This window comes from Micromys minutus (genome assembly GCF_963924665.1).
Source record: "Micromys minutus genome assembly, chromosome: 11".
Classification (NCBI taxonomy): Eukaryota; Metazoa; Chordata; class Mammalia; order Rodentia; family Muridae; genus Micromys; species Micromys minutus.
In genome coordinates, this window is record NC_137980.1 from 16950967 (window position 1) to 16974791 (window position 23825).

At 46.6% G+C, this 23825-nt stretch overlaps 1 protein-coding gene across 1 annotated transcript; it reads left to right on the top strand.

The window, feature by feature from the left end:
* Positions 1-12851: 12851 nt before the first annotated feature.
* Positions 12852-23157, top strand: ZBED3 (zinc finger BED-type containing 3). The gene is made up of 2 exons (XM_080924743.1): positions 12852-12947; positions 21370-23157. Exon 2 carries the CDS (start codon positions 21384-21386, stop codon positions 22092-22094), a length of 711 nt encoding a protein of 236 aa, XP_080780869.1. The 5' UTR covers positions 12852-12947; positions 21370-21383; the 3' UTR covers positions 22095-23157.
* Positions 23158-23825: the final 668 nt, after the last annotated feature.

The following is a 23825-nucleotide window of genomic DNA, read 5'->3' on the forward strand; positions in this document are numbered from 1 at the left end:
AATATACAAAAATGATGACTTTTTTATTCCACTAAGTTTAGGGGCATCTGGAGATGGAACCCTGGGAATCAGTGATGATGGACAGGACCTCTATTATTGAGTTGTATACCCTTGAGACACACTGATGTATTTTCTAAGGAGAGAAAAAAAAGTCTCAGACTACATAGTGATCTGTCATAATAAGTGAATATTACAATCAAATGACAAGCAACAGTCATCATAATTAACATAGGAAAAAAACCTCAACTTTAAAGATCTTGCTCAAATCTTTAAAATATGAATAAACATTTTCCTTTACTAAATGAAAGCATTACATGTGACAGCTCTGCTGTTTCAATTTTTAAGCACAAATAAAGTGTCCAGTGGTCACACAGATGGAAGTTCTGTTTCTTCATCTTCCAATCTTTGTGCTGTAATTGCTTTTTTGAGGACTTTCAGGTCAAAATGTGGGAATACGGAATCCCAACAGCAGAGGCTCAGAGCACACTAGAAAGGAGCTGCAGTTACTTCTGTCTGTTAGACTTTTTATTTCTCCAAAAGAGTTTGTATTGGGGCCAACTCATAATACCCTTGGGAGAGAAGTAGAGAACTTGGCACTACCCAGAAAACTGGGAGTGTGTGTCTGCGTATGTGTCTGCGTGTGTGTGTGGGGGGGGTGCAAGCACACCTATGTATGTATAGGTATTGGCTGTTATGCTTGGGGTTATTTTTTAAACAAGGTTTGAGAGATCAAACTCAAGCCCTCAGACTTGCAAGGCAAGCCTATTGCCAACCCATTATCTCCGCAGACCTAACTGGTGATTCTTTTAACCACCGTGTAAAATGCCCTTATTAAAAGATAATTCACACAAATTTGTACATCTGAAATGCACATACACATCTAGGAAGTTCTAGAGCAATTTCAGCAAACCTTTAGAATGTGTGTGTAAGACTTTACTGTTGACTTTTATTTTAGACTAACAGAATATGATAATAATTTATTTTTTAACACAGAAGATTGTAAGACACTTGGGAAGAACCCGCAGCTGATTGTCTGACTTAATGGTAGAAAACTGAATATCTCTCTCTAACGAGCGTCAGAGACAAAGGTATAATAGATACTCTTCTCACCCATTCCATTTGGTCCTCTGGTGTGTAGTCCCAACCATTAGGGAATAGGTATGAAAGAGGACTGTAGGAAATGGAGAAAGCCCTGGTGGCTGAGTGTGTTGACATCAGTTGACCAGGTCAGAGAACTCAGAGCCTGCGACCCAGGAGGGGGTGGGAAAGCCTTCCCCCTAGGGTGAGCGCAGATGCGTGCAGAAGCCTCCTTTGGGAGGCCTAGTTTGAGTCCTGACAGTGTGTGTACATGTCTACTGTCTGTTTCTCCTCCCACTCCTAGATGTCTACAGCCTGAAGATTGTTCTTCTACACTGACCGCTCCTATCCAGGTTAGCTGAACCCATCAGCTTGATCAAACTGGATACCGTAAGCCCTCCCTCCCTCTTGGTCTGTAGGTAATAACTCTGGCTCCATGTGTTACTGCACACAATAAGGCTGCTTCTTTGTTCAACTCTACACAATAAACACACTGAGCTTCTGAGATGCTCAGGCCTTCCCAGCTGAGAGCCCAGGCCACTGATCTGAGCTTTGTGTCTGTCTGTCTGTCTGTCTGTCTGTCTGTCTTACTGTCTTCAATCTCTGGCCACCCTAATCAAGTCCACATCACTCAAGGAGACATCAAAGGAGGTGGAAACATTGGACTAGAAAATCACAGAACAACTTTACCTAGAGTTAGTTGTAAAAGGGCTATTGTGTAACTGTTCCTTCTGGGTAGGCATGATGACTGCCATTTTGAATTACCACATGAGACAAGAGACTGGACTTATTGACAGAGCCTCGTGGAGAGAAGGGAAAGGTTGGCACAGCTCATAAGAGTGGTCAGTGATAGCTGGGGGTGGCATTTCAGTACTGTAGCTGCCTATAAACCCCACAGGGAACACTAGGGTTGGCACCCATGCTGGGCTGAATGTCTTTTTTTAATCTGTTGTTTTCTTTATTTGAGACAGGGTTTCTCTGTGTAGCCTTGGCTGTCCTAGAACTTGCTCTGTAGACAAAGCTGGTCTCGAACTCACAGAGATCTGCCTGCCTCTGCCTCCCCAGTGCTGGGATTAAAGGCGTGTGCCACCACACCCTGTTGAGGGGTGAACTTAATGATAGAACTTCATGGATCGTCCAAGTTCCTGTTAGCAGCTTCAAGAAAAAGCTCTGGCTTACCAGGCTGAACGTGGATGAAGTCCTTTCTTTGTCTGAAACTGACCTCTCCATCTGGGGAATATAATAGTCCTGTGAAAAGCCGCACGGGACCAGAAACGCTAAGAGGCTGTGCAGGCTGTGCAGAGTCCAGGCAGAGCTGGACTCCAGAGCCCTGTTGTCAAAGCTTGTGCCCTCAGCTACTGTCCTGCCTTTGCTCCCTCCTGCTCATCCCTGGGCTCTTGCCAAGTGTAGAGCCAGTGGAGAGTTTTCATTTAGAACAGGTAGGATGGAGTAGGGGTTAAAACCAGAACCAGGAATTCTGGTCTCCATCTGGACCAGCCACACACACAGGGCCCAAAGCTAGAATTCAATGAAGTCAGTTTTATATTACTTTATATTATTCAAACCCAGCAGTATTCTTGAGGTATCCAGCATTCCTGCTCTCCCTGGTGCCATAAATATACAACTTATGAAAAAAAAGGAAACTTCAGCTGAAGTTCAAATGGAGACCTATTGGAAGAAAAGGGGAGGAAATATCCCATGGCACTGAGTGAGGCATGAGGAAAATAGGTCCACCACCATTCTGGTAAAGTATAAGGTTAGCTGTCTGAAGGTGTATCTGCACCTTGGCTTTGTTTGAAATACTTTTCATGAAATATTTCTTCTGTCACATCTTCTGGCAAATGTTCCCACGGGAAACCAAGGCAAAAATAATTTTAGATACCAACTCTAGAGAACTGGAATCAGGTATCAGAGCATACTAATAAAGAAACCAATAAAGAAAAAGGCCTTCAAGATGAAGTCTGAAGCTGCCCTTAGCTTGTCTGGAGCAGACAGTCTAAGGCAGGATAGAGACCTCACTTTTTTTCTGTCCACAGGCCTGTTTTTAAGGGATCCCTCTCACAGGGGATACTCCCCTTCCTGTTATGGTCAGCTAGGTAAGAAAATCAACTCTGGGTACTCTCTAACTTAGTCTAAAGGGCACAGATGGGGATATAGGGGCCCACGAGCTGCCATCAGCTCCTTTTAAGCTGGGTGGGAACATCCATTCTGAGAGAAAAAAAGCCCTGACACTCTGGGTAGGGTTATCCCTAACCCTTACTCAGCCACCAGCTTGGTGCCTCCCAGGAGTTGGGGTTCCTGTGAGAGCACAGATCACAGAGGATTGGTGGGGTGCTGCTGTGCTTTTAGCCACACAGAAGTCACTGATTAAAAGCATATCAGTCACTGAACAAAACAGATCAGACTCATCCCATGAGTGTGTTATCGCTGAGTTTTCCCCCCAGGACACAGGAACTTTGCTTGTGGTGGGTTTTGACTCTTGTCCCAACTAGATTCATGGGGACAGACTTTAAAGACAACAACCTAAACGCTTGCTGCAAAGCTTCCTGTTTAAAAAAGAAAAACAGCAAAGAAAAGACAAAAGAGCTGACAAGTGGAAGGCTGAGTTTGGTGACTGGAGTCCGCCCATTGCCATTCACACTAGGACTTTAAAGGCAGAGGTGAGTACACCACATTATTGTGTGACCATCAGCGCTGTCTCCACGGCCCTTTTTTTTCCCAAAACTAAAACACAGCCTACATCAATCACTGGCTCCCTCTTCCTTCTCCAGCTTCCAGCGGCTTCCACTTTTCTCTCTGTGTCTATAAATTCGCTTACTCTTACTATGCCTAAGTTATACGGAACTGGCATTGGTGTGTGTGCGCGCACGAGTGTGTGTGCTCGTGTGTGTGTGTATGTGCATGTGTGTGCATGTGTGTGTACATGTGTGTCTGCATGCTCCTGAGTGTGTGTATGTGCATGCATGTGTATGTATGCGTGCATGTGTGTGTGCATGTGTTGTGTGAGTGCAGGTGCTACAGATAAAGCCAAGATATCAAACATGCTAAGTACATACTCCCATTACTGAGCTCCACCCTTCATCAGACTTTTTGTGTTGAATTTTCAGTCCCTCCGTGAGTTTACTGAGCTCTGGCGCTGTCTGGCATCCTGCCCGGCACAGACCTGGCTCTATGGAGGAAGGGAACATATAACACACGAGAGCTGGTTCCTGCCATCTCAGAGCGATCTAAGAAGTCTTGATAAGAGCTAGGGCTCAAAGAACAGATGAGTCCGGCAGGTCAGAGAGGAGGAGTCTGGCAGGTCAGAGAGGAGGAGTCCGGCAGGTCAGAGAGGAGGAGTCTGGCAGGTCAGAGAGGAGGAGTCCGGCAGGTCAGAGAGGAGGAGTCTGGCAGGTCAGAGAGGAGGAGTCCGGCAGGTCAGAGAGGAGGAGTCTGGCAGGTCAGAGAGGAGGACTCCGGCAGGTCAGAGAGGAGGACTCCAGCAGGTCAGAGAGGAGGACTCCGGCAGGTCTGAGAGGAGGACTCCGGCAGGTCAGAGAGGAGGACTCCAGCAGGTCAGAGAGGAGGACTCCAGCAGGTCAGAGAGGAGGAGTCTGGCAGGTCAGAGACCGGCAGGTCAGAGAGGAGGAGTCCGGCAGGTCAGAGAGGAGGACTCCGGCAGGTCAGAGAGGAGGACTCCGGCAGGTCAGAGAGGAGGACTCCGGCAGGTCAGAGAGGAGGAGTCCGGCAGGTCAGAGAGGAGGAGTCCGGCAGGTCAGAGAGGAGGACTCCGGCAGGTCAGAGAGGAGGAGTCCGGCAGGTCAGAGAGGAGGAGTCCGGCAGGTCAGAGAGGAGGACTCCGGCAGGTCAGAGAGGAGGACTCCAGCAGGTCTGAGAGGAGGACTCCAGCAGGTCTGAGAGGAGGACTCCGGCAGGTCTGAGAGGAGGACTCCGGCAGGTCAGAGAGGAGGACTCCAGCAGGTCTGAGAGGAGGACTCCGGCAGGTCAGAGAGGACTCCAGCAGGTCAGAGAGGAGGACTCCGGCAGGTCAGAGAGGAGGAGTCCGGCAGGTCAGAGAGGAGGACTCTGGCAGGTCAGAGAGGAGGACTCCAGCAGGTCAGAGAGGAGGACTCTGGCAGGACTAAATGCAAGGCACCCAGACTGGAGGACCTGAAGCAGAGGCCGCTGCAGCCCACGTAACTGTTCTGATGATCCCTCCGGAGACAGAAGAACACACTGTGGACCTGAGTATCAGATCTCTACGTGTCTAATCCAAGCCACACACCCATAGGCTTACTTCCTCTTGGTGTTAAGATTTTTTTTTAAAGAAAAAAGAAAAAAAAGAAGTTGATTCTCTGGTTTTGTTTTTCATAATATTCTCAGAAAAAATTGCTAAACCAGCGCAGGTGTGTCTTTCTCCTGTCACAAAAGGACTTTATAAAGTCGTGTAGAACTTGTGGAACCCCAAAGGGATGAGCCTGGGCATGTCTGCCCCAGGCAGTCACACTGGACAGTAGAAGAGATGGTGGGGACCCCTCTTCCCAGGCCCTGCCGCTCTGCCCTCCTCTGTGCATCCCAGGCAAGGACTGAAGCTGCCCTTGCTTCTCCTCCCATTGCTTTCTTTTCCTTCCTTTCACTTGAGAACAGCTCTGGCTGCATGTGGAAGGTCTCCCCTGGGCTCATGTCTTTGGACTTGTCCCACTGGTAGTACTGTTTTGAGAAGTTAGAACTTTTAGAACATTGGGCCCCACTGGAGGAAGTGGGGTCACAGGGAGGTGAGCTTTGGGGGTTATCTCAGGCCTGCTTCTGGCACATTCTGTGTCCCTTGCTGCCTGCTTGATACAACCAGAAGCACCATACTCAGGTGGCCATGGCCACAACTGTGAGTCACTCCAGCCATGGTTTCTTCTCTACTGTGGTGAACTACAGCCTCTTAAACAGCCCAGGGAAATCTCCCTACCTTAAGTCAGAGTCACACAGAGCTCAGGCTGGTCTTGAACTTGCTCTGTATCTGAGAATGACCTTGACCTTTTGATCCTCCCTTTTCTACCTCCTGGGTGCTGGGATTACAGGTATGTGCCACCAAGGCTTGGCTTTCTAAAATGTTGAGCATTGAATTCAGGGTGTGGTACTTGCTAGGCATCGATAACCTTACTCTGCCTCCCCTTAAGTTATTTCTGTCAAGTATTTGGTCACAAGAGAAGAGTAATTAATACATGTCTTTCTTCTAGAAGTTTCCCAAACAGCTTGACCTATAGCCGTGCTGAAGGGCAGGGTCAACTGAAAGGTGATTAGGTCATGGACATTTCCTTTGGAAGGGATCAATGCAGGTCTTCCAGGACTAGGTAAGTCCTCCGGGGACCATGCCATGTTGTCACGGTTAGTTCCACCGTGACTCAGGCAGATACCAGTACCATATGCTTGGGCCTTCAGAAAAACAAATAAGCTAAACTGCCTTATCGCTTTAATGTACTTGGCCTTTGGGATTTCGTTACGATGATGGGAAATCAACCAAGATACTTAGCTCTTTCCTTTACATTACAGCAGAAAGGCAAAGACAGAACCCTACTTTTAGACAGAAATTCTTCTTGGTATGTGTTATTGTAGATGTTTGGTTCTGATTGTCCAGTCGTCCAAATGTATTTCAGCAGAAGCTGCAAATACAGTGATGAGAGAGGCAGCCAGAGAAGCCGCTACAGGACACCTTAGACCCACAGGAGGGGAAAAGTGCCAGGGAGGGGACTGATGGGACACTGTGTGATAATAGAGACAGTCCTGCCTGGAGAGGGGATTAATGGATTCTGCATAGGGGTTGAAAATCTGGGACAAACCTCCAAACTATTTCTGCTTAATAGTTATAAGAAATATAAATTGATTTCTAATGTGTTTCTGAGAATTCCCATAGGAAAACAGCCGTATTTTTTTCTGCTACCAAAACACTAACACAAGCATACAACTCTGTTATTTGTGTCCCCAGGGAGATCTCCATAAATATTTTCCGAAAACCTGGGTAGCTGACTCCTTGATTTTGACCTCCCGTCACTAACCATGGGGGAAACACATACCTGATGCGTTAAGTCATTTCATTTATGACACTAATCAGTTCAATTTGACCTAGCCTCCCTAGGAGCTAGGTCAAAATTAGCAAGAGGACAGCTTGTTATGTGTGCTGAGTTCTAGCTGATCTGGGGCTGCAGTGTACCAGGACTCTGTGACATCAGAGAAAGTTTCTAGATTTACAAAGAAAAAACTGTGGGATGTGGTGGTCAGTTGAAAGCTGGCATCACATCTGGTAATGAACTTCGTGGAGGTGTTCCTAGAAGGTGTTTCGCCGAAGGCAGATGGTAAGACATCAAAGGACAGTTGAATAAAACCCTATGTGGGAACCAAATGAAAGAGAGAATGCCCCTATCAACTGACAGGACCTGAATGCTATGAACAACCATACCCAGCACATGGAAGTGAAATGGACGGGTCCCCAGAAGATCCAAACTACCCGAACTATCACAATAAGAAACAAGTAACCTAGACCTGAAACACATGAAGAAACTAGTACTTAAAAAAAAAAAAAAATGAATCCACTTTATTTTCATAGATGGATAATGTTTTTCCCAGAAACCACAGGCTATTAAAGTCCCATTACCTGGTGTGGGATAGACCCTTTTGGGTTGTTGGTCAAGCAGGTCCCAGAGGCCCCTGAAACAATACAAACTATTGCCTTTGCTCTTGCTCATCCATTGATGAGAAAGGCCTGTTGCTGAGACACCCCTGGCACTGGTTACAGGTCATAGAGGGAAATCAAGCTGGAGCTGAGCTGGGAGTCCCTCCTAGTAGGTAGCACTCACAGTGCCAGAATGTGGACTGTTGGGGGAGCCTTACCCATCTGTGAATCCTGTGAGCTACAGTTATGAACTGCTAGGCATGATATGCTAATTAGGGCTGGAGAGATGGCCCAGTGGTTAGGAGTATTGATTGCTCTTCCAGAGGTCCTGAGTTCAAGTCTCAGCAACCACATGGTGGCTCACAACCATCTGTAATGGGATCTGATGCCCTCTTCTGGTGTGTCTGAATACATAAAATAAATAAGATTTTTAAAAAGATATGCTAATTAGTACAATCTTGGCGTGACTGTAATGAGGGTAACCCACTACTTTGTGGTTAGATTTGAGGCCCGTTGCAAAGGAGGGAACGCCATTATGGTTCTATAAACCTGGTCCAGAGTCTGTGACTTGAGAGGTCATAGGTCCTAAGTGGGACTAGGACTATTGTCTTACTACTGGGTCACATGGTCAAGCTGTCTTCTCAAACCCCGCATTTATACCACAGATGAATGCTGCACCCAGCCTTCGTAAGAGAATCTTTTTATGGCAACGAGTAGTGGCTAATTCAGAAACACATCCGCGATGGTGGAGTGCTCAGCCCTAAATAGGACCACCATATCATTCCACCAAGGACCAGAGAACATCATCCAAAAGGAGGCAGGAAGAACACAGGAGCCAGAGGAAGAGGAAGAGGTCTTCTGCACTCGGGAACTAACTGAAATTGTGACTACTTGAACAAGACCTTCAGGAAACCGGGCACAATACCATTTCTTCAGGGTTGTGGGAGGGACTCATATGGCTCCACCTCTTCCTGAAGAACGGTGGATGGTAATGGCTGCTGAGAGAGAGGGCGGCACTTTCTCCAGTGGTGTGGCTGCTGAGAAGACACCCTGGCTCCAGTAAAAGGTCCCGCCCACATTCAAACAAAGAAGTCTAAAGAAACTCAGTGGGTCGCCCACAAAGGCTAGAAACAGGAGCACTAGGTAGGGTAAGGGTTTCAGTAGGAGAAGGTAGGGGATGACACGGGAATGGGAGGTTGAAAACAACAGAAACGCACTGTAGAAAAATGTGAAATTATCAGACAACAGCGATAAAACACGTCCGTAAGGAAATTGCAAGACCCAGACAGTCTTCTCTTTAAAAAAGGTATTCTTTACCGTTCAAGCATTTCTGTGTCTTAAGAAGTCTCCATAAATATTTTTATCAAGCTGTTCGTTTTTTAATAAAAATTACACAGCAGATTTTGAGCTTTTTCTGGCATGATTCTGGACAGTGTATTAATTCACTGTCTTAACAATAAAACCCAGGCCCCTACTCTCTGCCAAATTCCAGGACAGCAGACAGACAGCAACGAAGGATTTTCTTACATGAAAATTGGAGGCTATTTATATATTAATAGAACAATAAAAGTTTGAGGAATTGCCCCTACCAAAATATTGTAAGCAAGGTGAAGTGAAACCACCAAGCTAAACCACTCCTTGAGTAGAAAAACAGTTTCCTGGGGGTTGGGGGGGACGGCTAGGCTGCCTCAGAGATCGGAGAACAGCTTGTTGGGAAAGCAGGCAGGTTTTATACGAGAGCAGGTGGGAGTATTTCAGCGGGCTGTTGTAGTTAATCAGGAACTAGATGAACTTTGCCCAAGGGAGTCAACCATTGTGGGCAGAGGAGGGAAATAACACTTTTCTGGCAAACTAAAACTTACCTCACAGGGCTTTCCAAAGCATGCTGAGTGTAGGTTTCTGTTTACGAGGTAGAAAAAAAAATTGGCCTGGGTTGAGCATCAACTCCGGCCGTCGCCAAAAGCACCACCACTGCCCTGATCGATGTGAATTGGGGAATATGTTCCCTTCTGGAGCCCGAGGAAAGAACATTAAGGGAAGCAGAGTTTGAGTTATTAGTTTTTTGATACACATTTTATCATTTGCCTTGAAAATTAATTTAAAAGTACCAAGAAGAGGTGTCTGGCTAGAGAAACTGATGAGTATGGTATTGAATCCAGGAAAGACAGACTCTCTTGGGTCTTAGGAAGACACCCCAGACACATCTCATTAGAACAGCAAATCCATAATGCCTGGAAGATTCCCACCCATTCCCACCTCTTCAGGTCTTGAAATGCTATCACTTCCAAATGTCTCTGGCTGGTCTCAGTTCTCTGCAAGGCTGGACTCTTTCCTTCCTCCATCACCTCTGCTCTTCCTGGAGCTGAATCTCCCTCAGCTGTAATCAGAGGGCAGCCTTGGATTCCTTCTGCCTCTGCCCCAGTTACGGTATGCCATCACCTGAAGTGTCAAATGAATGTGTAAGGCATCCAAACAGTAACACCCAGGCCCAGGATTCAGCAGAGAAGCCATGGGTTCCATCACCACCTCAGAAACTAAATAAATGAGACCTCCTACTAAAAGATATACCAAACACAATAATTTCATTAATGTGGGAAAACCCAAATTAATGGACGGTTTTAAGTGAATTCACTTGTATTAGATACTTTTAACCAGGGTGCTTTTGTTAAAAAGTGGTAGGCAAACCCATACTGTTTGTTAAAGAGGCTAAGAACCTGGGACCCCTGAGGTCATGGCCCCTAAGACAAAACCTATTACTATGATTCTGCTAAATTAACAATAAGCATTAACAACAACTACCCATGACATATTTTGATACCCAGATATGAAATCAGTACATCACACAGAGAAGCTTCTTCTTGCAGTAGATGCTAATTAACAATGAGCCACAGCTGGGCAGCTTGCAGGGAGTAAGAGACTTCGGAGCATTCTGTCCTAAATGGGATGTCCTCAACACATCCTCCCAGACTCACGGATGAAGCTGGAGAGGTTGAAACTGTGTCAGAGCAAAGGGTGTGGGGATGACTCCAAGGACACACCAAGGCTGACACAGGTGCCACGCAGAGACTGTGAAAGCACGCAGAAGACCTGCAAAAGGGCAAGCCAGACCAAATCCCAGTGAGAGAAGTGGGCAAAGTCCCACTCCGAACAAAGAGCCGGCTGCAATAATTCACACCTGCAGGGAGAGGAAGGGAACCGGCAGAGAGAGAACTGTCTCTCAGCCAAGCGCCAGGGCAGGCCTCATGCTCAGAGCAGTTGTCCAATACTAGTCTCCATGTGTGACAGCTATTCTTGGTTATCAAACTCACTGCATCTGGAAGTAACTGAACCCCCAAGTAAAAGGCACACCTGTGAGGATTTTTTTTTTTTTTTTTTTTTTGGCCTACGTTGAAGTGGGAAGTTCCACTTCTAATTAGGATCTTTGAGGTAAGAAGACACACCTTTAATCTTTTGAGTCAGAAAAACCCACTCCCTAATCTGGGCCAGGCCTGTGCTGGAAGCCTATATAAGGACACTGAGGAAGGAAGCTTATGCTGGCCTATGTGCGCAGCTCTGGTTTGCCAGTCCATCGGCATTAACATCTCCTCCAGCGTATACCGAAGACCAGCTGAGACATCGGCCTTGTGAGCTGAATAACTACTGGATTCTTGGACTTTCATAGGCAGCCACTGTTGGATTAGCTGGAACACAGCCTGTAAGTCATTCTAAAAATTCCTCTTATATAAAGAGAAATTCATTCTATAAGTACTGTTACTCTAGAGAATCCTAATACAGTTTTTTAATGTGCTTTTCTTTAAAAAAAAAAAAACGGTTTGCTGCGTTAAAGAATATGATCAAAATATATTGTATGAAAAAAAAACTTTAAAGGGGGTTAGGGAATCTAATAACTTCTTCATTGCAAAATTATTTCTTTACAGATAACCAACAAGATTTCTCCTTCCTCTGAAATTCTTGGCATAGTAAAAAGTCAACAAATAGGTCTGTCAGTTTTGGTTTTTTTTTGTTTTTTGTTTTTTAATGAGGAGGGTTATAATAGTTCCATGGTGAAACACGTGTTCCACACGAACCAGGCCAAGGGTTCATCCCCAGCACCTCCACCGCTAACCCACTTGAACCAAAGCAGTTCATGTGGACTATATTACTTATAGAAATAAAAGAAACAATTTTTTTTTTATCTTTTTGCTTATTGTCTTCTGGCTAGTAAGGCTTCCCGCCCATTGCTCACGTGACTTACTTTGACCAGTAGAATGTAAGCAGAGCAGTATGTGGATTGAAATGATTCGGTGGGTTTAAAAAGTCGATCCATGGCCCTCTTCTGGATTCCACTGACATTGCACCCGTGCATGCACAGACCCCACCACCACCACCGCGCAAAAACAAAGTTAAAAAAGCAACAAATGTGTGTGTGGATTTCTTGTTATGCTTTTATAAAGGGCAGAATGTGCCGACTGTGCGTAAAAGCTAACTGGTGCATTCTTGAATTTGGCAAGTCACTTCCTTACGACTATTTGTAGATTAAAAATCTAGATGGTGGGAAGATTTGGACGGCTGGAACAGCAAACACTACACAACAGGATTGCCCCTCAACCTGCAAAGCCCCAGAGCTCTCACCCGCACGGCAGCGGGCCGGTCTTGAAAAGGTTTATCTTTGCACATGGAGTGTGGAATAGAGAACCCCGCCTTAGAACGCAGCTGCTGGCGGCTGATGTAATTGTTGTAAATCGCGCAGACGCTGTTACTGAGTATAATGAAGTCCAAAGTAGTCCCCTGTGCTGGTGGTTTGGGTGAACACCTTTTCCTCCTCAGACCTTGATTGCAAAGACTTCTGACTTATGCCACATCAGAGGCCTTAAACTGAAAGAATGCGAGCCGGGCGTTCAGCTGCGGATCTGGACCAGCGGAGTCCAGGTCTTGGAAGGTTAACGCAATCGTGCGGTTAAAACGTTTTCGGCATCCCCGCGCTATTATTGCACCTTTAAAAAGCCCCGACACATTTCCATTCCTTAAACCAGTTCTCCATCCGTAACTCTAAACCCCTCCCGAACCGGATGGTTTAGCGGGGGGATGAGGGGGGGCACCCCGGCGTCCTGACCGCGCGTCACCGCCCCCCTGGACGCCCCCAGACGCGCGAATTGAGCGCTGTGTCTTTAAGGGGGAATCGGCCCTTTCAGTCCGGGACAAAATGTCTGCGAGGAGCCTGGAGGCGAGGGGAGAGCATCGCGGGGTCCGGGTGAGCGTGGCTGGCTGGGGCTAGGCGGCGTGGCGTGGGGAGGGAGTGTCGGGGACGTCTGTGACCGCGGGGACACCGGGGCTGCAGTGGTCTCGGTGGGGAAGGGACGCCACGCAGGACTGCGGGGACTTCGGGAGCGCCCCGGGCCGTGTGCTCCAGGGGCCGCAGCCACAGGCTGGGGGTGGGGCGAGGGGGGTGTCTGCAACCCCGGGCTTGGTGGAGGGGCCCATCGTGTGGGTTTCCAGAGCTTCCAGAGCCTTCTGGCTCTCTGTGGATAACCGCTCACGGGATAGAGGAGAAAACTGTCGCCATAAAGTTGTCGCGGTGAACCCAGCCTGTGGCTGCTGTATGCCTACCAGGGGCCTCTTGAGCTGATTGTGACTTGGTTAATGGTTCCCACCTGTGCAGGGGAGCAAACCGGTGTAAACCAGAATCCCCTCCTCCACTAGACACAAACAAAAGAGTTTCCGGATCCTATGCCAGCACACTGGAGCCTTTGGTTGTGCAACCCTTTCTGTGGCCTCCTCAAAGATTTACAAAAAAAGAATGGGGTGGGTTTTCCTTCATTGGAAGAAAAATAAATACCTGCCATTGCTTTTCAAAGAGGTGTTTAAAACGGCTGTTGAAAAATTAGTTCCGTGAGTTAATTAGTGGTGCTCCTGAATCTTTTTTTTTTTTTTAAAGACAGGGTCTCACTGTTTCCTGTATAGACCAGGCTGACCTCCATCTCATAGACTAATCCTCAGTCCCTGCCTCCCAAGTGTTGGGATTAAATTCATTTAATTTCTGTACTGTGTTATTAGTTCATAGTTCAAGGCATGTGACAATAAAAGGTAGAGCAAATTGTGTTTTTTAAAGTGTTTAAGAATCCAAACCAGGTTATTCTCAACTTCAAAATACACACGGCCTTTGTAACTTAAATGTGTGTGTAAGTGTGTTAATGCAGAGCCGAAATAAAGTGCACTTCAGGGCATAGTGTTATTTCAAAATGCATCAGTTGTGCTTTGGTGGCTTTTAGTTGATGGTCGAAATAGCTGAGAGTTCAGCTTAAAGCATTCAGGTAGCATTTCTGCTTTACTAAATAGCTATGAGTTCAGTCAGTACTTCTTAAAATACTGTAGCTGTCTTCAGACACACCAGATCTCATTACAGATGGTTGTGAGCCACCATGTGGTTGCTGGGAATTGAACTCAGGACCTCTGGAAGACCAGTCAGTGCTCTTAGCCGCTGAGCCATCTCTCCAGCCCGGTACTTTTTTTAATGCCTATGTAAAACCTTTCTCTGAATATTTCCACACTCAGCCCTCTGTTTCACACTACTTTGTGTTGTTTGTACTGACTTAATGTTCTTGTGTGTCTGCTCCCACTCACACCTGGTGTGTGCATGTATGTGAGGATGCCTGTGGAAACCAGAGTGTCAGATCCCACAGAGCTGGGTTACAGGCAGTTGGGAGTAGCTGGGCCTGGAACTCAGGACCTCTGGAAGAGCAGCAGGTGCTCATATCCACTGAGCCATCTCCCCAGCCTCTTCACCAGCTTTTAATTTTATGTATGCGTTCAGGCTAATAATTACAGACTAATTTTTCTAGTTGTCTGGATCTGTCTATGAGTGAGTCCATGGCAGGAAACTTAATAGGTGAGCAGACCTGGACAGATCACAGGTGGGTGGATTACAGCGCCTTGGCACTGCAGCCTCGAAGGCTAATTACTCAATTATGTTTGCTTTGATTTAAACCACCGTTGAATGAAGTAAGCACAGTCCGTTAGTGTTTCTCAGAATCTGTGAATTTCATAAGGTAGTTTTTCACGTTAGATCCAGGCTCAATCAACACGTCCCTGTTTATTAACTCTGCCTGGCAAATCCAACTGAAGCCATTGGCCCTGACCACAAAAGGACAAACGGACCGCACCTCACTTGTTTCCTTCTGAAAACATTTCCTGGTTCTTTGGCCTCTGGCCTACCCAGTCCTTACCCATGTGCAGACATAAGCTCATGGGTGTTTTGTAGTGACCATATGCTTGAAACAAAGCAAGGTAGGTCTGAAATGAAGGTGTGCACTTCAAAGCATGAGGCTTTGGAGTGAATTGGAAAATGAAGCCTGGAGGGATGGTAGATTTACTGTAGATCAGAGGGGAGAGCCAGAGTGTCCAAACTGAAGGGAGCCCTGAGAGGTGAGAGGGAGGAGAGGCAAAAGGGGCTAAGAGCCAGAGTGGCTGAAATGGCTGAGTTCTATGGAGGACAGAGGCTGGGGGAAGGGAAGCCCGGCCCCTGGGCTGGAGGGTTTTGGGTAAGGCTGCAGGTAAGAAGCTTTGAGAGGAGCCAGGACTCTAATAGGTGTCGGGGGAAGCAGATGAAGGCTAGTAGCCACCGTCTGCTTTGATATCTAGGTACCTCAGCCATCTGTCCTCAGTTTAAGACTGAACAGTTTTCTTCCTTCCCTCTCCGCCCCACCCCCAGGGGTGAGTGGGTGGGGCCTGGAGCTCAAAGACGAGCACTTACTGCCTAGCACCAGTGAGGCACAAAACAATGAGTACATTTGCTTGCCTTATAATAGTTTATAGTTATACATATATACACGTGTGTGTGTGTGTGTGTGTGTGTGTGTGTGTGTGTATAGTTATATGTATAAGACCATAGTTACAGGTTTAAGAGTTTTGCATTTGTGTTTAATGTGTGAGCGTCTGTGTGTGTAGAGATCAGGACAGTCTCTCCTTACACCATGTGAGTCCCATTGTTCAAACTCTGGTCATCGGGCTTGGTGACAGGTGCCTTTACCTGCTGAGCCACCTTAACAGCTCCATATTTCAGGTTTTAATGGCTTCCTTCAGCCTGTGTTCGTATTTGGGGAAGTCATACTGAAGAATCTGGATTTAACTTGATAGTTTGCTAGTAAATTTCGAGATAGAACCAAATTCGGGGCTGATCCATGGGAATCTATCTCCCACAGATAACGGATTTATCCTTCCAGAGAGTAGACCCCCAAGTTCAGCCACGGGAAAATGTAGAGGTACAGTGCCAAAGTGGTGGTCCTCCCTTGCCACAAAAGCTTGCTATTAGCTTTTTCACCCAGTGCTTTTCCCTCTGAAATTGGTCCCAGAATTGTCCATTACTAAGTTGACTTTTTTTTTTCCTGGTAGTATTTAAAAGTAGCTCGAATGTGTTTTGATTTTAAAGCAGGAACTCAGAAGCCCAGTTCTATACTAACAAAGGACTCTTTCTGAAGCTCAGTGCTGATCTGGTGATGTTAAGGGATCCTTGGAAATATGGCTTCCTCCCTGCCCCAGGTGGTGAGGCTTTGAAGGCCGAGTCTGCAGGCTCTGCTTAGCGGCTCAGCAGCAGGCCCTTCAGGAACCCTGAGCGGGTGCATGCTCAGCATTTGTTTGGGTGAGAGTTGGCTGGAGTAAAGGCAGGAGACAAATAGTCACACCTGTTGGCACCTTAGACGTTTTTTTAAAAAGCTGTCACTAAGGAAAGGTCCTGTCCTTTTTCTCTTTTATTGACACACATGATAATGACTACGCATTGTTATCTGGTGCTTACTAATGGAGATGTGGACATCGCCCAGTCTGGGCCAGCCCATCTTCCCATAGTTCCTGGGCCTGAATGATGAGCAATCTGTTTCTTTTCTTTTTTTTTTTTTTAAAGATTTATTTAGGGCTGGAGAGCTGGCTCAGTGGTTAAGAGCACTGACTGGTCTTCCAGAGGGCCTGAGTTCAAATCCCAGCAACCACATGGTGGCTCACAACCATCTGTAATGAGAACTGATGCCCTCTTCAGATCTGGTGTATCTGAATAATAATATATATATATCTTTTTAAAAAGATATACATCTTATATATAATAAACAATACGCTGTCACTCTCTTGCCCATGGGACTGTCTTCCTCCAGCCCCCTTATGGTCTGTTCCCACCTGAACTCACAGCTGAGATGCCAAGGGTTGTTTATTAAAAGTTGCTTTTTATTTACATATAGACCTTGCCACATACATTGTGGTAAAGAATAGGCCTAGCACCCATATTTCTCAGGTTTTCTTTGGCTTTTTGGCTTAACACTTCCCCTCCTCCACCTCTCCTATCGCCTTACACCTCAGCTGCTGTGTCTCTTTATTTTCTTAGCCTGACTGTGGAGATGGGTCCATAGTTTTGGACACTATGGCGTGCAAGTGGTAGACATTCAGTAGAAGCAATATTTTGAATTTTGACGCTTGATCTTTTCTGGCTAGCAGCACCCAGCACTGCTGGGCAGACATGTCCAGCAGCAGGTCTTGGGAGTCTTGCAGTCATGAGGAAGTGGCCAGTAATCTGTGATACACTGCCGTGCTCAGCCGCGGTGCTTGGTAGGCTAACCGTATCAAAGCTAACTGTATCAAAGCCGGCTGCTACTTAGAGTATGTTTGTGTCCGGTGGTTCATTAGGATGTCACTGCATCATGATTAAAGAACATCTATATCTTTACAATTTCTTACAACACTGTAGTAATCTGGTATTCTCTAGAAATGATGGGGTTTTATACACACTTTACAACATTTAGCGCCCCCTCCCCTCAAAAAACTTCCTCCAGAACACCTGGCAGATTTCCCATCCTTTAATGACTGCATAAAAGTCCCAGTTGTAAACAGATGCTATATTCTCAGCTATAGTTCCCATTCTAAATAATGATGGAATAAATATCCTAACACCTGTGACTTCATGTGTTGGTACCTTTTAGTTCTACAGAATAAATATCACACCTACTTTTAATGTAGGAAATTCCAGATGGCTTTCCTCAAAGCACTCAGATCTTCGGTAAGAAAGCGGGTGTACCCTGTTTCCGTCCCCTTCCTGACTTTGAAAGTTAAACCTGCCCACCTTGGTTAGGATGGTGGATATAAAATGACACCCTTGCTCTCGCCTTTCCATAGACCTTTCCACGGACGTTTGAGCTGGCCCTGAGGTCATTAGCGTGCCCATGTTTCTTGCCTAGTTTCCTATTGGATCTCTTGCTATTTAAAACTCCGTTGTAAGGACTCTTGGTCGTTGTGGACAGTTCCGAAACTAGACGGGTAGACCTGGGCTTTCTGCTGCTCCAGGTAAAGCGGAAGTGGTCTCGGGCTGTATTCCAGGGCCGGGCAGGTTCTACCCTGATAAAGTCCTATCTTAGGGAGCCAGGATGCTGCCCACGATGGAGGACTGAGAAGGTGGAGCAGTCCCATACTATGCTGCCTTCCATTGGTTAAGACCTCCAACAGTAAAGGGCCAGCCTTTACTGCTGCCCTCTCCACCACCTCGGAGGGGCAGTACTGTGCTGGCCCACACTTAGAGAGTTGCTGGTCACCCCCTCAGGTGAAGAGCGTGGTGAGGAACCCACACTCTCTTGCAGTGCCCACCTTAGTTTCCAGCAGAGCTCTCAGCACCCCAGAGTTTACAGGACGCACAGCTCCCAGGGGTGTAAAAGGCTTGACAGTGATTGTCACCGCTGGCATTGTTAGGGGCATAGCAGTGGGGACGCTCAACCTTCCACACAGCTGAAAAAAATCTGCAAGCTCACGTGCCTGTCAGAACGGCGAAGCAGTAGTCGGGTCATTTTAAGTTTATGAAATAAAATCTAGATTCAGTATAATCGTATCCCATTCCATCTAGTAACTAAAGAGAGCCCTGAAGGATCGATCAAGACAGAAGGAAATGGAGTTCTTAACAGGGTACATAGATAACCTTATTCTGTGTACTCTTCTGAGTTGAATACCCCTTCACCACAAAAGCACTGGAGGACTGAGGATAGAACGTACCTCAGCATCTACTGTGATCAGGGATATTGGTCTGTACCTTAGTTTTCTCTTGTGCCCACATCAGTCATGGCATCGAGGTAATGCTGGCTTCTAGAGTTTGGTGTTGCCTTCTCCGTTTATGGAATAGTTTTGGGGCAGATCTGGGTATCAGCTTCTTTTAAATGTTTGGTAGAATTCAGCAGGGACCCCGCCCTCCTTTGTTGGGAAACTTAATACTATTGGCTGTTGCAGAGCTGTTTCACTTCTGTAGCTGTTAAGGTTGGTAGACCATAAGCAGCTGGGAATTTATCCGTTCCTTCCAGATTTCAGAGCACTTCGGAAAACGTTTTAAATACTTGCTAACCTCACAGGGTTAGTTAGCATCTGACATAGCATCCTTCATCTCTAGTTTTATAAACCAGTGTATTCTCTCATTATTTTGGTTAGATTGGCTAGAGGGTTGTCAATCTTAAGGTGTTTTTCCTTCAAAGAACTTGTTATATGTGTGTGTGTGTGTGTGTGTGTGTGTGTGTGTGTGTGTGTGTATTACTCATTTAGCTTAAATTTCTTTAATTGCTGTCCCTGTCATAACTTCCTGCCATCTACTCCTTTGGCGTTTGACTTGCTCTTTCTGTTAGACCTGGGGTGTATCACTGGTCCAGACAGATCACAATAAATGGATTTCTAATGTAAGGATGCACAGCTATAATCTTTCCTCTTCGAGCTGCTTAGGCTGCACCCCAGAGGTTCTGGTGAGTTTTGCTTTCGTGTTCACTTGGTTCTAGGGGCTTTTAAATTGCCTTCCGAGTTTTTCAGGATCCACTGTTCTTTTTGAAAACTTGTCTAATTTCTAAATGTGCAGGTAGTTTCTGTAGTTTCTCTTGCTGTTTTCTAGATCTACTACACTATGATCTGTTGATTCCTTTGTATTAAGGTTCTGTGGGCTACTGAAAAGAACTTATAGGCAGCTATTCTGCATGTATATAATTTACAGTATAGTTTCACTCTGACGTTCCTTGATCTTTAGTTTGGATGATCTGCCCAGAATTGAGAGACTAGGCATTAGAAGTACCCACTGTCATTTCTGGCCTTGTATGCCTATTATCTGTTTTGTAAAACTGGGAACCCAAATCTCTCTTCCTCTATACATACATATATGTATAGATATCATGTACATATGCAGGTGTTTTTCTCCTGGTCTTTGTCTTCAGTTTTATTGATTTAACAGATTCTGTAACTTTATAATCTCTACCGCTCCTCCCTTGGCCTGGCAGAGTGAACTGTCACTGGCTAGCTCACTGAGATCGGGTCTCCTTGGCCATGGTGCTTCCTGAGATAAGTCATCAGAAGAGCCCAACAAGTCTTAAGTGTTCCGTTGTAGCTTTCAGAGTTTGTCTAGATTCACACCTCTGGTCCATTTCCAACTTGTTCCAATTTGTTCCAAGTGCCACTTTTTTACAGTTTTTTACGGGGGCTGGGGGTGGGGCGGATGGGGCAGGGAGTTGTGTGGGTGAGTCTTAGTCATTGGGCCAGAGTGATGGCTCAGCAGGTAAAGTGCTTGCCATGTGAGCCTGGCAACCCAGGTTTCCCAGACCCACGTACAGATGGAAGAACACCAGTCCCAGAGATGGTCCTATCTCTGCACCCATGCTGTGGTGCCTACACACATACCCAAGACTTGGTCGTTACAGTCATGACACTGTTTGGGTCCCTCTTGTGTGGATACTTTAGCAGACAAAGCACACACAATTAGATTTCTCTTCCAGCCCCATAACTCAAGTGTCAAAACGAATTTTCTGTCTTTTAAATATGAGAGGGGCTATTAGTTAGGATGAGCAATGAAGACTGCCATTTGTGTTGAGAGGATCCTGAATGAGCATTCATTAGTGATTTTTCTGCTAACCAAGGCTGTTCGTCGGATTTCTTGTGGGTCTGTGTGTTCTACAAACTCCAAGACCATCCTGAGTTATCCTGTACACATCTTTGGACCCTAGGATGGTCCAGAATGTCCAACCAATAAGGTGCTTAAGAGAGACCTGGCACGTGCTTAAGGCTCTGCTTTACATCTGCCTAGTTCCTAAAATGTGCATACTTCGAAAGCTTAAGGCTTCCTGCGTGGCCAGTTTTCTTTTTCTTTTTTTTTTTTTTAAAGATTTATTTATTTATTATATAAGTACACTGTAGCTATCCTCAGACACACCAGAAGAGGGCATCAGATCTCATTACAGATGGTTGTGAGCCACCATGTGGTTGCTGGGATTTGAACTCAGGACCTCTGGAAGAACAGTCAGTGTTCTTAACCGCTGAGCCAACTCTCCAGCCCACCAGTTTTCTTACTAGTATGTTATAATCGCCACTCCCAGCATGTGGCGTCTGGGATGAAATCTAGTGACTCGTGCTTGCTGGGCAAGCGCACTACCAAACTACATCTCCAGCAATTAGCTCAGTTTCTTGACTACATGGTACACGAAGATACTTGTTCTTCGGAAGAGAACGCAGAGCGCTAGGACATTTCTAATCTTTTCTTAGATATTGACATTTAATGCTGATTATTAAAGAGGGGAGGGGAAAAAACCGCATCCACAAGGTTTGTAGCATAAAAGGTAGTTTGTCCTCAGCTAACGTGTGTAGGATCTGTATAATAATGGTTGCTGTGATTTCCCCACGTCTCCATGCAGACACTGCAGAAGGAATGAAGAGTGAAAAGCCCCCGAAGACCATGGAAGACAGCTGGGGGTCTGACGACCCTGCAGAACAAGGCAGCCCCAGTTCTGCGCCTGGGGGGCCATCCTACTCCGAAGCCTGGGGCTACTTCCATCTGGACCCAGCTCAGCCTAAGCACCGGATGATGAGCGCCTGGGCCACCTGCCGCCTGTGCGGGGAGCAAGTAGGCGGCTTCCCCAGCCTCCAGACGTGGACGCGGGCGCTGTGGCTGCACCTGGGTGATGTGCATCTGCTGGAGCTGAGGAAGAGCGCTCCGAGCGCGGCACCCGTCATTTCCCGCCCGCCGGCACCCGTCATTTCCCGCCCGCCGCCGTCCAGCCCCGCCGTGGCTGTCGAGGGCGACTGGGCACGCCTGTTGGAGCAGATGAATGAGCTGGCCGCGCGGGGCAGCCGGCGCGAGCAGGAGCTGGAGCAGCGCGAGGCGGCCCTAAAGCAGGCGGAGCTCGCGCTGGAGCGCAGGCACCGGGCTCTGCAGGAGGAGGCGCGCTCCATGGCGCAGGTGCGCAGCCAGCTACAGGCGGAGTGGGAAGTGCTGAATGAGTGGGTGAAGAAGCATAGCCCCCTTACGAGCCCCAGTGCGAGCCCCAGTGCAGGGGGTCGGGCACCGATCTCTCCCCTGCCTCTGCTCCCCAAGGAGGACCCTGACGTCCAAGACGTGATCACCAAGGTCCTGGTGTAGCAGGACCGTTCCATGTGTAAACCTAACCATAGGCTGCAGGTGGCGCGGTAGCGCCCCCAAGTCTGGTAGCCTGGTTTGGGTACACAGGATGGTCCTCACAGCTACCTCCTTGCAGTGCCTTAGACCTGAAGGTTTTTAAGCCAGAAGGTTCTCTAAACACCAAAGACTCATCACACCGCGATCCTCTCAGGGGAAGAGGCATGGAAACAGTAAGATTATTTATCCAGGAACCCGGTCCACTCCTTTCCAAATGTATAATCTTGACCCAGCACCACGTTCCAGAAAGGAACCTTTGAGTATCCCTGGCTCCCTGCCTTCAGTATCTTTAGAACCCCACTTAGCCCGTCCCAAAGAGACCCTTTCTTGTTGCTGTCCCTCATGTGGCTAACCCAAGGCAATGAGCACCCTTTTTTAACGTCCATCTTTCCCTGGGTTAGACCCAGCGACAGGTACACTCTCCCATTTTCTTGTCTTACATCTTGACACCTTAACTTACTAGCGAGGCCTCTTGTCACTTAGAATAGTTTCTTGCCCCACAGACCTCCCCCTGAACCAAAAAAAAAAAAAAAGAAAGAAAAAAAGAAAACCTGGAGGCCGCACCTGCCCACTGCCTTAGAGTCGACCCCTGTCTCATTCCTTCTTTCTTCCACTGGGTTCCCAGCAATGACTCCTGCCTGTTCTTGCCCACACTAGCCACTTTGTATCCAACCGTGTTTGTTTCCTGTCTTACGGTGTGCTTAGCTTCTACCCAAAAACCAAATATGGCTTCCCCCAGCCCTTGACGTTCTTTCTGAAGTCCCTTCTTTTGGAGGTAGAACATGCTTTCTTAAAGTGTTTTGTTTTGTTGCAATAAGGTCTTTTTTTTGTAAGATATAAAAAAGATGTACATTTAAAGCATTTGAATGTAAATGCTTTATTATGAAAAGTTTGGAAGGGCAATCTGACCATTATGTTTTATAAGAACTAGTATATTCTAGGACAAATCTCTGCATTTGACTTGAAAGAAATCCGTTTCTGTGACTGACATGAAATATAACAGATTAATTTCATGAAATACTTGTAATTTTGCAACATACTCTTGCTTTTTTTTTTTTAAATAAATTTTTATTTATACGCATTGGTGCTTGCATGTATGTCTGTGGGGTGGCGGACCTGGGAGCCACAGACAGTTGTGAGCTGCTATGTAGGTGCTGGGGATTGAACCTGGCTCCTCTCTGAAGAAGCAGTTAGTGCTCCTAACTACGGAGCCATTTTTCTAGCCCCACTTTTTGTTTTTTGTTTGTTTTCTTGTCTGAAAATCGGTCCTCTTCAGCACTTGAACACAGGACAGCAAGTGACACAGTTTATTGGAGGGACCTTCTTCCAGGACGGGAAATAGGTAAGGAAGTAACCTTTCAAACATTCTCAAAAGTTTGGCCGTTCGAAGAGAGAATGGTGATGCTTTATGTTGGTGACATCCGGGTTTTCTGTCCTGGACCTCACTGCAGACCTGCCTCAGCCATGCTTGCTGAGACGAAAGGTGTGAACCAAGTTCTGCCAAATGATTTTACCTTGAACGATCTAGGAAGAGTTGAAAGACGTGGATCTCGGTTCCTGAAGCATCCACTTGTGTCTTAGCTTTGCTTTTACGGCCCATCCTCTACATTTGGCTCCTGGTTCATTGTCCTTATAATAGCTTCAGTGACTTCTGCCAGCAAGAGAATCCCGGTCTTCACTATTCACCCTGGGACT